Source organism: Nuphar pumila, chromosome 5, assembly GCF_984573655.1.
Source record: "Nuphar pumila chromosome 5, dmNupPumi1.hap1.1, whole genome shotgun sequence".
NCBI classification, from domain to species: domain Eukaryota; kingdom Viridiplantae; phylum Streptophyta; class Magnoliopsida; order Nymphaeales; family Nymphaeaceae; genus Nuphar; species Nuphar pumila.
In genome coordinates this window covers 15,331,915-15,344,210 of record NC_143253.1, presented here as the reverse complement: position 1 = coordinate 15,344,210, position 12,296 = coordinate 15,331,915, and the positions used below count along the sequence as shown (strand labels likewise).

The window sequence follows — 12,296 nt, the reverse complement described above, 5'->3', positions numbered from 1 at the left end:
CTTGTCTCAAAGATTAAGCCATGCATGTGTAAGTATGAACTAATTCAGACTGTGAAACTGTGAATGGCTCATTAAAACATATTTTTTTAACTGATAATTGATAAAACTTAAAAATTATATAATATATATATATATATATATATATATATATATATATATATATATATATATTTTTTTTTGCCACACCCCCGCACCAAACTCCGCCTGTGTAGTTATACACTGCCGGTCCCAAGCCCGGATAAAGGAGGAGGGTTGCGGTAGGCCTGTGACAGCCAGCATAAAAACTTTGTCATATCCTATGAAAATGAACCAATATGAGAATTTCGTTGGGGCGTTCCCTACTGAGCGACGCGCTGTACTCTCTAGGCCCGGAGGCAGTGATAAATGTGCAAGGGTTGCTAGGTCGTCGCCCAGAAGCGACGCGTCACACCGGCGCCCGGGTGTGGTGTCAAATAGGCAAGGGTTCCCTCACTTTGTTGGACGGGTGGGGGTAAAGAAGTTAGTCCAAGACCATAAAATTAGGTTAGCCACTTGGAACATAGGGTCTTTAACTGGTAAGTTGGTAGAGTTAGTAGATGTTATGTGTAGGAGAAAGATTGATATTTTATGTCTTCAAGAGACCAAATGGGTAGGTGAGAAAGCTAAAGTGATAGAACCTTGGGGATATAAGATTTGGTATACAGGAATAAATAGGAATAGGAATGGAGTAGGGATTGTTATGAGTCGTCAGTTTATAGATAATGTAGTTGAGGTCCGTAGGAAGGGTGATAGAATTTTACTTATTAAATTAGTATTAGGTACGGATATTATTAATATTATTAGTGTTTATGCACCTCAAGTAGGTTTAGATGATTCCATTAAGCATCAATTTTGGGAAGATTTAGATGGAGTAGTACAAGAGACATCTTATGGAGAAAAGATTTTCATCGGCGGTGACCTTAATGGACATGTAGGCATTAGTAGGGATGGATTTGAGAATATCCATGGAGGCTATGGTATAGGAGAAAGAAATGAAAGTGGAGAAAGGATTTTAGATTTTTGTTTGTCCTATGATATGATCTTAGCAAACACTTGGTTTAGGAAGAGGGAGTCTCACCTAGTAACATTTAAAAGTGGGGTTAATACGAGTCAAATAGATTTTTTCCTACTTAGAAAGAGAGATAGGGGTTGTTGCATCGATTGTAAGGTTATACCAGGAGAAAGTGTAGCTACACAACATAGAGTCTTAATTTTAGATCTTAGAATTAGACAATGCCGCAAAAGGGATAGACATAGGATAGATCCTAGAATTAAGTGGTGGGCACTGAAAGGAGCTAAACAAGGAATGTTTGTAGAGCAGGTAGTTAAGGAAGTTGATTGGTGTCTCGAGGAGGATTCAGAATCAATGTGGAATAAGATAGCGGGTGGTATGAGAAAAGTAGCTAAGGAGGTATTGGGTGAGTCTAAAGGCGGTGCACCACTAGGTAAGGATACATCATGGTGGAACGAGGATGTCAAATTAGCTATTAAGGTTAAAAGAGAGTGTTATAGAAATCTAAGTAAGAGTCGTGATAATGAGAATTTGGAGAAGTATATGATAGCAAAGAAGGAAGCTAAAAAAGTTGTTCGAAACGCGAGGGCTAAGGTATATAAGGAGGTTTATGACAAGTTGGATACCAAAGAAGGCGAGAAGGATATTTATAGGCTTGCAAAGATGAGAGATAGGAAATCGAAGGATTTGGGTATGGTTAGATGTATCAAAGATGAAACGCAAAGGGTTTTAGTCAAAGATGAGGAGATTAAGGAAAGATGGAAAGATTATTTTGATAAGCTATTTAATGATAGTCATGCTCAAGATCTTGGAGACTTCTCCATTCCTTTTCATGAGATAAATCGTGACTTCATGCGCAAGATTCAAAAGAAAGAAATTGCAGAGGCTTTGAAGAAAATGAAATCAAGAAGGGCAGTTGGCCCAGATGGTATACCTATCGAGGCTTGGAAATGCTTGGGAGAGAAAGGTTTAGAATGGTTGACAAATCTTTTTAACTTGATTTGGCGAACAAATAAGATGCCTAATGAGTGGAGGAAGAGTACTTTGGTGCCTTTATATAAGAATAAGGGTGATATACAAGATTGCACAAACTATCGTGGTATAAAACTCATGAGTCATACTATGAAACTTTGGGAGAGGGTGATTGAGTCTAGGTTGAGGAAGGTTGTCATGATATCGGAGAATCAATTTGGTTTTATGCCTGGAAGATCAACTATGGAAGCTATACATCTTCTTAGACAACTTATTGAAAGATATAGAGAGAGGAACAAAGATTTGCATATGGTTTTTATTGATTTAGAGAAGGCATACGATAGAGTACCTAGGGACGTTCTCTGGTGAACAATGATGAAGAAAGGTGTTTCTCTCAAGTACATTAGTATAATTAAAGATATGTATGAAGGAGTAGTAACCAATGTCCGCACTTGTGGAGGGGTGACAACCAATTTTCCGATAACGGTTGGGTTACATCAAGGATCTGCTTTAAGCCCTTTCCTATTTGCGATAGTGATGGATGAGCTTACGAGATCAATCCAAGAAAATGTACCGTGGTGTATGTTGTTTGCTGATGATATTGTTTTGATTGATGAGTCTAGAACTGGGGTTAATGCTAAGTTAGAATTATGGAGACAGACATTGGAAGCTAGAGGTTTTAAGTTGAGTAAGAGTAAGACTGAATATATGGAATGTCGGTTTAGTAAGCAACGAAGTAGTGATGGGAGTGTAGTGAAGCTTGGTGAGCAAGATATACCGGTGAATGATTATTTCAAATATTTGGGATCCATCATTCAAAAGTATGGAGAAATTGATGGAGATGTAAATCATAGGATAAAGGTTGGGTGGATGAAATGGAAAAGTGCTACTGGAGTGCTGTGCGATCGTAGAATGCCATTGCGGTTGAAGGGAAAGTTTTATAGGACGACTATTAGACCCGCTTTACTATATGGTACGGAATGTTGGGCTGCCAAGAGACATCATATTCAAAAAATGAGTGTAGCTGAGATGCGGATGCTTAGATGGATGTGTGGAAATACAATAAAAGATAAGATTCGGAACGAAGAGATACGTAAGAAGGTAGGTGTTGCACCAATTGAAAATAAGATGCGAGAGAATCGTTTACGGTGGTTTGGACATATTCGGCGAAGGCCTAATGATGCTCCAGTTAGAAGGTTGGAGAAATGGGAAAATATATTAGTTAAAAGAGGTCGGGGTAGGCCTAGGAAGACTTGGATGGAGATGATAGGAAAGGATATGAATGCTTTGAACCTCACCGAGGACATGGCGTTGGATAGAAATGATTGGAGGAAAAGGATTCATGTGGAAGACCCAAAATGAATTTCTTTTTTGGTTCATATCGCTGACCCCAATTGTTTTGGGATGAAGGCGTAGTTGTTGTTGTTGTTGTACCCCCGCACCAAAGGTTTTTGAAAGTGCCGCACCCCGGCACCCGCACCCATGTGACATAGGTTATATATATATATATATATATATAACAGAGTTACCGAAAGCGCCTAGGCGTATGAGGAAGCGTGCTTCCCCGAAGCACATTTTGGAAGCGCGAAATGTCATGCTTCCGAAACGTGTAGGGAAGCGTTTCCCTTTTATGGGAAGTGTGTGAAATGAAATGGGGATCTTCAAAACACGAGCTTAGATTAACAAGAGCAAGTGTCAAGAATGACACTAAAGCATAACCCTTAAAAAGGGTATAACTGGAAACAAAATAAAAATAAAAATGTATTCTTTATTGATATGAAAAACCAATTGCTTAAGAAGCATTGGAGTAAAATACAAGAGGGGTTGCACCCCTTTATATACACAGCTGAAAGAGGACTCAATAGAGCTGTTGGGCACAGTCCAACAGCTCTATTTAGAGCTGTTGGAATGTGTCAGTCCAACAGCTCTATTAATAGCTGTTGGACTTGGACTGTGTCAGTCCAACAGCTCTATTGCTAGTCAAGTCTGGACAGGACTTGACTAGCAACAGTCATTCTAGTTCAAACTACAGAAATGAAAGAATGAAAAATGTATTTATATATATATAATAATATAATATTATTATATATACATATATGTACAGTTTTACATTTTAACACTCCCCCTCAAACTTACGGTACAATGAGCGAAAGTTTGTCTAAGAGAAAGTGAAATCGGGGAGCAGCGAGAGGCTTTGTAAAGAAGTCTGCTAACTGATATTCTGAAGTGACATATGGCAGATCAATTATCCCGTGTAGATATTCCTCTCTGACGTAGTGACAATCCATTTCGATGTGTTTGGTGCGTTCGTGGAATGTTCTGTTACTGACAATGTAGATCGCACTTTTGTTGTCATAACACATTTGTGAAGCCTTTGTTGCTTCAACTCCTATGTCAGCAAGCAGTCGTCGGAGCCAAACTACTTCCATGGTCGTGGTTGCCATGGCTCTGTATTCAGCTTCGGTGGATGAGAGAGATACCTTCTGCTGCTTTTTACACCTCCACGAGATTAATGATTCCCCTAAAAAGACACAAAAGCCAGTGGTTGAGTGTCAGTTATTGGGATCACCTCCCCAATCAGCATCAGTATATGCAATTAAATCAAGAGAAGAGGAGGAAGATAAGAAAAGTCCTCGTGAAAGAGAGGACTTGATGTATCTGATAATACGCATGACTGCTCCCATATGAACAGAAGTAGGAGCATGTTGAAATTGACTTGTTGTATGAACAACATGTGCTATATCTGGTCTGGTAATGGATAGATAGGAAAGTGCCCCGACAAGCTGTCTGTAAGGAGTATGGTCTGCAAGAAGTTCTCCATCATCAATCTTCAGTTTAACATTAACAACTTCTGGAGTGTCGACTTTCTTATCATCAGTAATACCAGACCTGAAAACAATATCAAAAGCAAATTTAGTCTGAGATAATAAATATCCTCTAGGAGAATAAGCAACTTCAATGCCTAAAAAATATCTCAACAAGCCCAAATCAGTCATTTCAAAATGAGATTTAAGAAGTGTTTTGATTGTTTCAACTCCCTGTTTATCGCTTCCGGTGATGATCATATCATCCACATAGAGAAGAAGCACAATGATCCCTGCATCAGAATTCTTAATAAACAAAGCAGTGTCAGTTAAACAGAATTGAAAACTAATATCAATCATAACACGACTAAACCTATCATACCAAGCTTTTGGTGCTTGTTTAAGTCCATAAAGAGCTTTTTATAAGCGAAGGACTTTACCCTTAGGAATACTTAGACCAGGAGGGGGTTCCATATATACTTCTTCAACTAGCTTTTCATTTAAAAAAGCATTTTTGACATCCATTTGAAAAATAGACCATTTTTTGATAGAAGCTAAGGCAATTAAGGTTCGGACAATAGTCATACGAGCCACCGGAGCAAAGGTTTCTTCATAATCAATCCCATATTCTTGGGCATAACCTTTGGCTACTAAACGGGCTTTATATCTTTCAAGAGTACCATCACTCTTGGTTTTAATTTTATAAACCCATCGACATCCTATAGTTTTCTTCCCTGGAGGAAGATCTTGAATATTCCATGTAGAAGCCTTTTCAAGTGCATCTAATTCAGCTTTCATGGCTTCTATCCATTTGATATCATTTTTTGCTTGAAAATATGTGGATGGTTCTTCATATGAGTGAATTAATGCAATAACTGCCCTATATGTGGGTGAGAAAGACTCGTATGATACAAACTTTCCTGGAGGCCTCGAGATTCGGGTTGATTGTCTAGTTGGAATGTTAGAATATTTCTCAAGTGCACATGGAGGATTAGACTCTTGTCGCCTGGAATATTGAATACTAGTATCTCTATGAACTTCTTCATTTTCAACATTAAGATCAATAATTCTTTGATCATCATCAAAGTTACAGTCAAGGTCATATTCATCAGATGTTGATGTTAGATCTAGCAAAAAGGAGTACTCAGTGACGTCTTTTAATTTTCTAAAATCAAAGAAGCTCTCCTTTTCAAGAAAGGAAACATTTCTAGACACATATAGTTTATTATTTTTGAAGTCAAAACATCTATAACCTTTCTGGTTTTCAGCATATCCTAAAAAGGCACAGGGAATCGCACGAGGGGAAAGTTTATCATTTTTGTCAGTAAATATGAAACATTTGCACCCAAATATTCTTAGTCTAGAGTAGTCTGGAGAAATGTTCATAAGTTTTTCAATGGGAGTGATATTTTGTAACGAAGTAGATGGCATCCTATTAATGAGATAGGTGGCAGTTAAGGCAGCTTCTGCCCAAAAGTCTTTCGGGACTTGATTTGCTATTAATAAAGTCCTAGTGGTTTCTATAATATGATGATGTTTTAGTTCTGCCAGTCCATTTTGTTGAGGTGTATAAGGACAAGATCTTTGATGTGTGATGCCATGCAATTTAAGATAATTTTGAAAATCTGTGGATAAAAACTCTCCCCCTGAATCTGTGCGAAAAATAATATTATCATTTTGAAACTTGTTTTTAACCATATTATGAAAAGTTTGAAAGTATGAAAATACTTCAGACTTATGTTTGAGAAAGTACATCCACGTATGTCGGGAGAAATCATCGACAAAAATAACATAGTAAACAAATCCTCCTTTAGAAATTACTGGTGCAGGACCCCAAACATCCGAGTGTATTAATTCAAGTGGTCTTGAAGAGAAAAAGGTTCTGTTCTGAAATGGTAATCTTTTCATTTTGCCGAGAATACAATCTTTACAATCAAATGATTCAGAGTTACAAAATTTCCCTAGATTTGGAAAATATTGGATTTTGGCTATATGTGGGTGACCAAGTCTCTTATGCCACAGTTCCAACTCTATTTTTTGAATATTATAACAAAAAGCTTTCTTCGGCATTTCCAAAAAATCCATGTAATAGAGTCCTCCTCTATGGCCTTCCCCAATCAGCTTGCCTGACTGGCGATCCTGTACCCAACAACCATGAGAAGAAAAAGAAATATTACACCCATAATCAGAAATTTGAGATACAGATAAAAGATTTAAATTTAATTTAGCAACATGTCTAATTTCTGGAATAAAAAAATTTTTTGTTTTATAAATTTTTTCAAAATTTCCTATTCCTTCTATTTCAAGAGAAGTCCCATCAGCAGTAAAGACCTTTGACACACTTGTTTTATTTTTAACACATTTGGATAGACTTTGATTATTTGGGGTCATATGAAAAGATGCACCAGAGTCAAGAAGCCAAAAAATTTTACCTAGATCAGAAAAAGATGAGGCTGCTGCGCCGGTTGAAGCTTCAGATGAGGAAGAGGAACCTTTGATGAGAGGCTGAAGAATCTCCATTGGTTGGGCTAGGGAAACTGGTGCATCCTGATCTTTAGCCTCCGATCCAGCAATTGCAGCTCTTTTTTCTCTCAGCTCCTTAAGTTTGGGACATTGTGGCCTGTAGTGTCCCGGTTCATGACAGTGATGACAAATAACTTTCTTCTTATCATAGTCACCATTTTGTCGGTTAAAGTGAGGAGGCCTATATGATCGAACATGATTCCCTGGTCTAGACACGGCTAAAACGGAACCATCTTCAATTTTTAAAGAACCTTTCCGGAGACGATTTTCTTCCATTGTTAACTCTTCAATAGTTTCAACAATAGAAGGAATTTTTCCCCGGTGAAGTAGAGGGCCGATTTAGTGGTTTCAAATTCCGGCCTTATTCCAGTGATAAACTGGTAAAAATGTTCAGCATCGAGTTGTTTCTGACGAAGCTCGATGTCTTCGGTACAATGCCACTTTGGTTCTAAAAGGGAAAGTTCGGACAACCCATTGTAATATTCACGAATAGTTTTGTCTCCTTGTGTCATCATTCGAACTTTTTCTTGGAGGTTGCACACGTGTGCAATATCTTTAAGGGAATACATATTCTTAAGGTATTCCCATGCCTTATCAGCATGATCAAATTTGGCAAGACTTGAGCATTTTTTAATGTCAACGCTATTGATAAGCCATGACATTATCTTCGCATGAGATATTCTCCATTCTTTCCATTTCTTCTCGTATGAGGCAATAGCCTTGATTTTCTCTTCTTCCGATAGAGGGACCTCTTTATCTCCCTCCTTTTTAGTAAGAGATAGCTTAGGTTCCGAATCGGAACCATCCACAATCCCCCATAAGCCTTTTCCCCATATATGGTGCTTCATGATTGAAGCCCATGTTACATAGTTCGTATCGCTTAGTTTCATAGGCATGATGGTGACTTTATCATTGTCATCCATCGATTACCAGGAGAGAAAGAATAGGGATAAAAGAGAAACAAGAAGGAAAATGAAAAAGAAAGAAAAAAAAAATACAACAAGATGTGAAATCTTCTCCAATGAAGTGATAAAACACTTCTCTTCAAGTGGCGAACACTTTTGCAAACGGGCACAGAAATCGAGGCAGCTTTTCCTCAAGATTTAGTACTTCCGCGGCTCTGATACCATGAAATGAAATGGGGATCTTCAAAACACGAGCTTAGATTAACAAGAGCAAGTGTCAAGAATGACACTAAAGCATAACCCTTAAAAAGGGTATAACTGGAAACAAAATAAAAATAAAAATGTATTCTTTATTGATATGAAAAACCAATTGCTTAAGAAGCATTGGAGTAAAATACAAGAGGGGTTGCACCCCTTTATATACACAGCTGAAAGAGGACTCAATAGAGTTGTTGGGCACAGTCCAACAAGAGCTGTTGGAATGTATCAGTCCAACAACTCTATTAATAGCTGTTGGACTGTGTCAGTCCAACAGCTCTATTGCTAGTCAAGTCTGGACAGGACTTGACTAGCAACAGTCATTCTAGTTCAAACTGAACTAGATGACATAAAGACAAAAAATAAAAATAAAGGAAAAAAATTACAGAAATGAAAGAAATGAAAAATGTATTTATATATATATAATAATATAATATTATTATATATACATATATGTACAGTTTTACATTTTAACAGTGTGCTTCCCCGTTGCTTCCCCCTTTTTCATTTTTTTTTTATTTTTTTATTTTATTTTATTTTATTTTTCCTCTTTTTTCGCTTCCCCCTAGCTTCCGGGTCGCTTCCGAGACGGATCGTGAATCGCTTCAAAGTCGTCCCATGCTTCCCGCTTCCTAAAATTTTAAAAGTGCCTCGCTTCCCACTTCCCGCTCCCGCTTCCTCGACTGGCAACCATGATATATAATAATATATAAATATATGTTAATGTAATAGGTGATGTCCATCAGGGGCATTTTGGTCTTTTTACTGTTGTAATAGGGTCAGCCTAGTAGGGCTGTTTTACATTTTATTTTTATTTTTTTTATTTTATTTTTATTTTATTTTTATTATTATTTTTTTAAATCAATATGGCAGCCCAACTAGTCATTGGGAGCAACGGTCATGTTTATGACCGTTGGGGGCTAGCCCAATGACTAGTTGGGCAGTCCCCCTTCTCTCTCTTTTGTGGTTATAAATAGGGGTTTTCCCCTTTGTAAATGTTAATGCTTTATAAGCATTTTGTGAAGTGAATGACATTTTTTATATTGTTCTCTTGTTTGGCTCTTTGTAGCCTTTGTATAAACTTTGGTGCTTGTGTATTGGCTTTGCCTTTTGTATTGTCCCTTAGTGGACTTGTATTTGTGCTTAAGCTCCACTTGTTTCATTACAGTGAGAACAAATTAAAGCTCAAAAGACAAAGGGAAAATATATATATAAGGCAAAGAAACATACAAAATACAATCACTTTGTTAAACAAACTAAAGCTCAAAAGACCAAATTAGTGTCCAGTTATGGCTAGTAATGAGAAGAAAAGTTTCTAGTATGAAAGAACTCAAAATAATCAACAAAGGCACAAGGCATCATATATTATTAGCCATCTAAGATCAAGCCAGATGGCACACCATGCATTTACAGCCATGGGAGAGAGGGCTAAGATGGACTGGCCAACATTATTCAGGGATGACAAGTTCATGAAACTTGTCTTATGACAATTAATAGCTGATAACACTTGATGTCGCTATGCTTGATTGCATAGTGAAAGTAAGATTATGGCCTACATATACACAAGATCCAGTTACTGAACATAAATTGTAAGACTATCCACTCTATCAAGATCACAATATGCAAGTCACACATTTAGAAGTGATAGAGTTGCTAAAGTTTATTTTGAAGCCGCCTCTGCGGGCAATAGAAGTTAATGATGTTGGGTTACTAAGTGTCATTTTCCACACATCTTAAGGGCTCATTTGTTTCAGGGTGATGGAAGGGAAGCAGCTTTCAAACTAAAAGCATAACAAGTGAGTCTTTCATGTGAAGGTGCTTTCCTTAGGAAGGGTATCATTGCATTTTCTCAGAAAAACCACATGGTTTTGTAAGAAAACTCATGGGTCCCACATGGGCCCCACCTTATGACTGTTTGTTTTGTTGAAGGTGGGAAAGTGTCCATACTTCTAAAAGGAAAAAAAAACTACAAAAATGACATTCTGCCTTGGCAAATCTTGTAATTTGATGAATCAATAACTCAAAAAACATAAAGTCCAAAGCTACCAACAAAGCATAAAAACCAGAAATGGGAATAATTGCACAAAAGGGTGTATGCACTCACTAATTGTTTACTCCTGCCTTTTCGATGAAATGCTGCCTCTACTACATGCTTAACCATAGCGGGTGAACTTGAAAATAACAACTCAGCTCCTTTAGATGCTACAAAGTAAATATGTGGCTGATCAGAACAACACACCATAATAAAGTGCCACTGATTTTTTCAAAATTCCATGAAACAAAGAAACTCAGGGTCAAGATGAGAAATGAAAATCACACCAGAAGAAGTGATTGAAAAGTGATTACAATCAATATGTATGTGCAAGCACGTGTGTTTGTGTCATAAATTTTGTAATATTTTCCAAAAACTGAAAGAAACTCAAAAAATATAAAATCAAAATGTTCACCCATTCAAAAATATCAAAATATATCATGATATTATTGTGATACAAAATGATAGACAAAACTTGAATATGAGAGAGAGATTAGTCTTTTAACCCTCAACAATTTAGGGCAGGTGAAAAAAATATAAGAATATGTTTCAAGGAGAAGCCAACACAGAACAGAAACATTACAAAAGCTAACAGTTGCATCTACAAGTGAACTCCAGATGTTAGTTGCTTCAAAAGTCGATTACGTGGATGAATTTCCTTTCATCAATGTGAGGAAACCATCAACATTGTCCATATAAGTAACAGTTCATAGTGTTGAAAACAATCCAAAAAGGAGGCTAGAATGGACAGAGAAAAATGAGAATACATGGGAACTGAAAGATTTTCTGTGATCTCTGGTCAATGCAATGGCTATGCACTGAACGAGTCCTCCCGAATCGAAGCCATCAATCTGAGCCAAGAACTGCCTTAATTTCATGCAATCCAGGGGTTTCCGGAAATATTAAAAGCTCACTTGTTATACTTAACAACGGTCCTTCTCATGGTTAATATTCATTTTGGTATCAACTAGCAGCGAAATCTGCTGAAATTTTGCCTATATTCAATACTGTTCCATAAAAGCTCATGTAAGAAAGTTTCTTATAGTAAATCTTCATACAGGGCATACACAATAGCCTTCCAAAACTCCAAGAAGATGCATTCAAATGAGGTCAGGTGAGTACTGCAATTTTGTACTATACAACCCATACTATATTAGTGCAGATTATTCTAGCAAACTCATGATCATATTGAATATCTCTAACTATGAAAAGTGCAAAACCAATCAATGTTTCAACAAAGAATAAAAGCACAGCCATCTTAAAACAGCAATCATATAGAAGTATTACATAAATTACCAACTTCAAGGTGAGTTGAAAGCTGAAATTCATTCAGGAGCCATAGAATCATTTAAATATCAACTACAGAACTGTTTTACTTACGAGCTCCAATCTGGCCTAGGGCATCGATTGCACTTACAGACTCGTCTGAATCTTCATTTGTCAGATGCTCTAAAATTCCGTTAATGGCAGAGAGAGCATTTCCAATACCTGGTAATGTCATTGATGCAAATAAAAATAGATACTGAGGAAAACATGGATATCAAAATAACCAAATAAAATTTGAAAAAGACAAAATGAATATGAAAACACAGTTTTTGTTAAATATGTATTTCTTGTATATATATGTATATATATATATATATATTATATGTGCTTATGTATACATGCATATGTATGTATACGTATATGTCTATCTATAATATATATTTTTTATTCATTGTAATAATTTTATGTTTTTTATTTTTATTATTTTTGGTCAACAATGTTGACCT

At 36.7% G+C, this 12,296-nt stretch overlaps 1 protein-coding gene across 2 annotated transcripts in view; it reads right to left on the bottom strand.

The window, feature by feature from the left end:
- LOC149836903 (ARM repeat superfamily protein) overlaps positions 1-12,296 on the bottom strand; it is a 178,948-nt gene that overhangs the window by 28,034 nt on the left and 138,618 nt on the right. For both annotated transcript variants that reach the window (XM_090005654.1, XM_090005655.1), the window contains 2 exons: positions 11,905-12,012; positions 10,597-10,694 (listed from right to left, as the gene is read on the bottom strand). In XM_090005654.1, the coding sequence (XP_089861780.1) occupies positions 10,597-10,694; positions 11,905-12,012 (206 nt within the window). The remainder of the gene's footprint in view (positions 1-10,596; positions 10,695-11,904; positions 12,013-12,296) is intronic.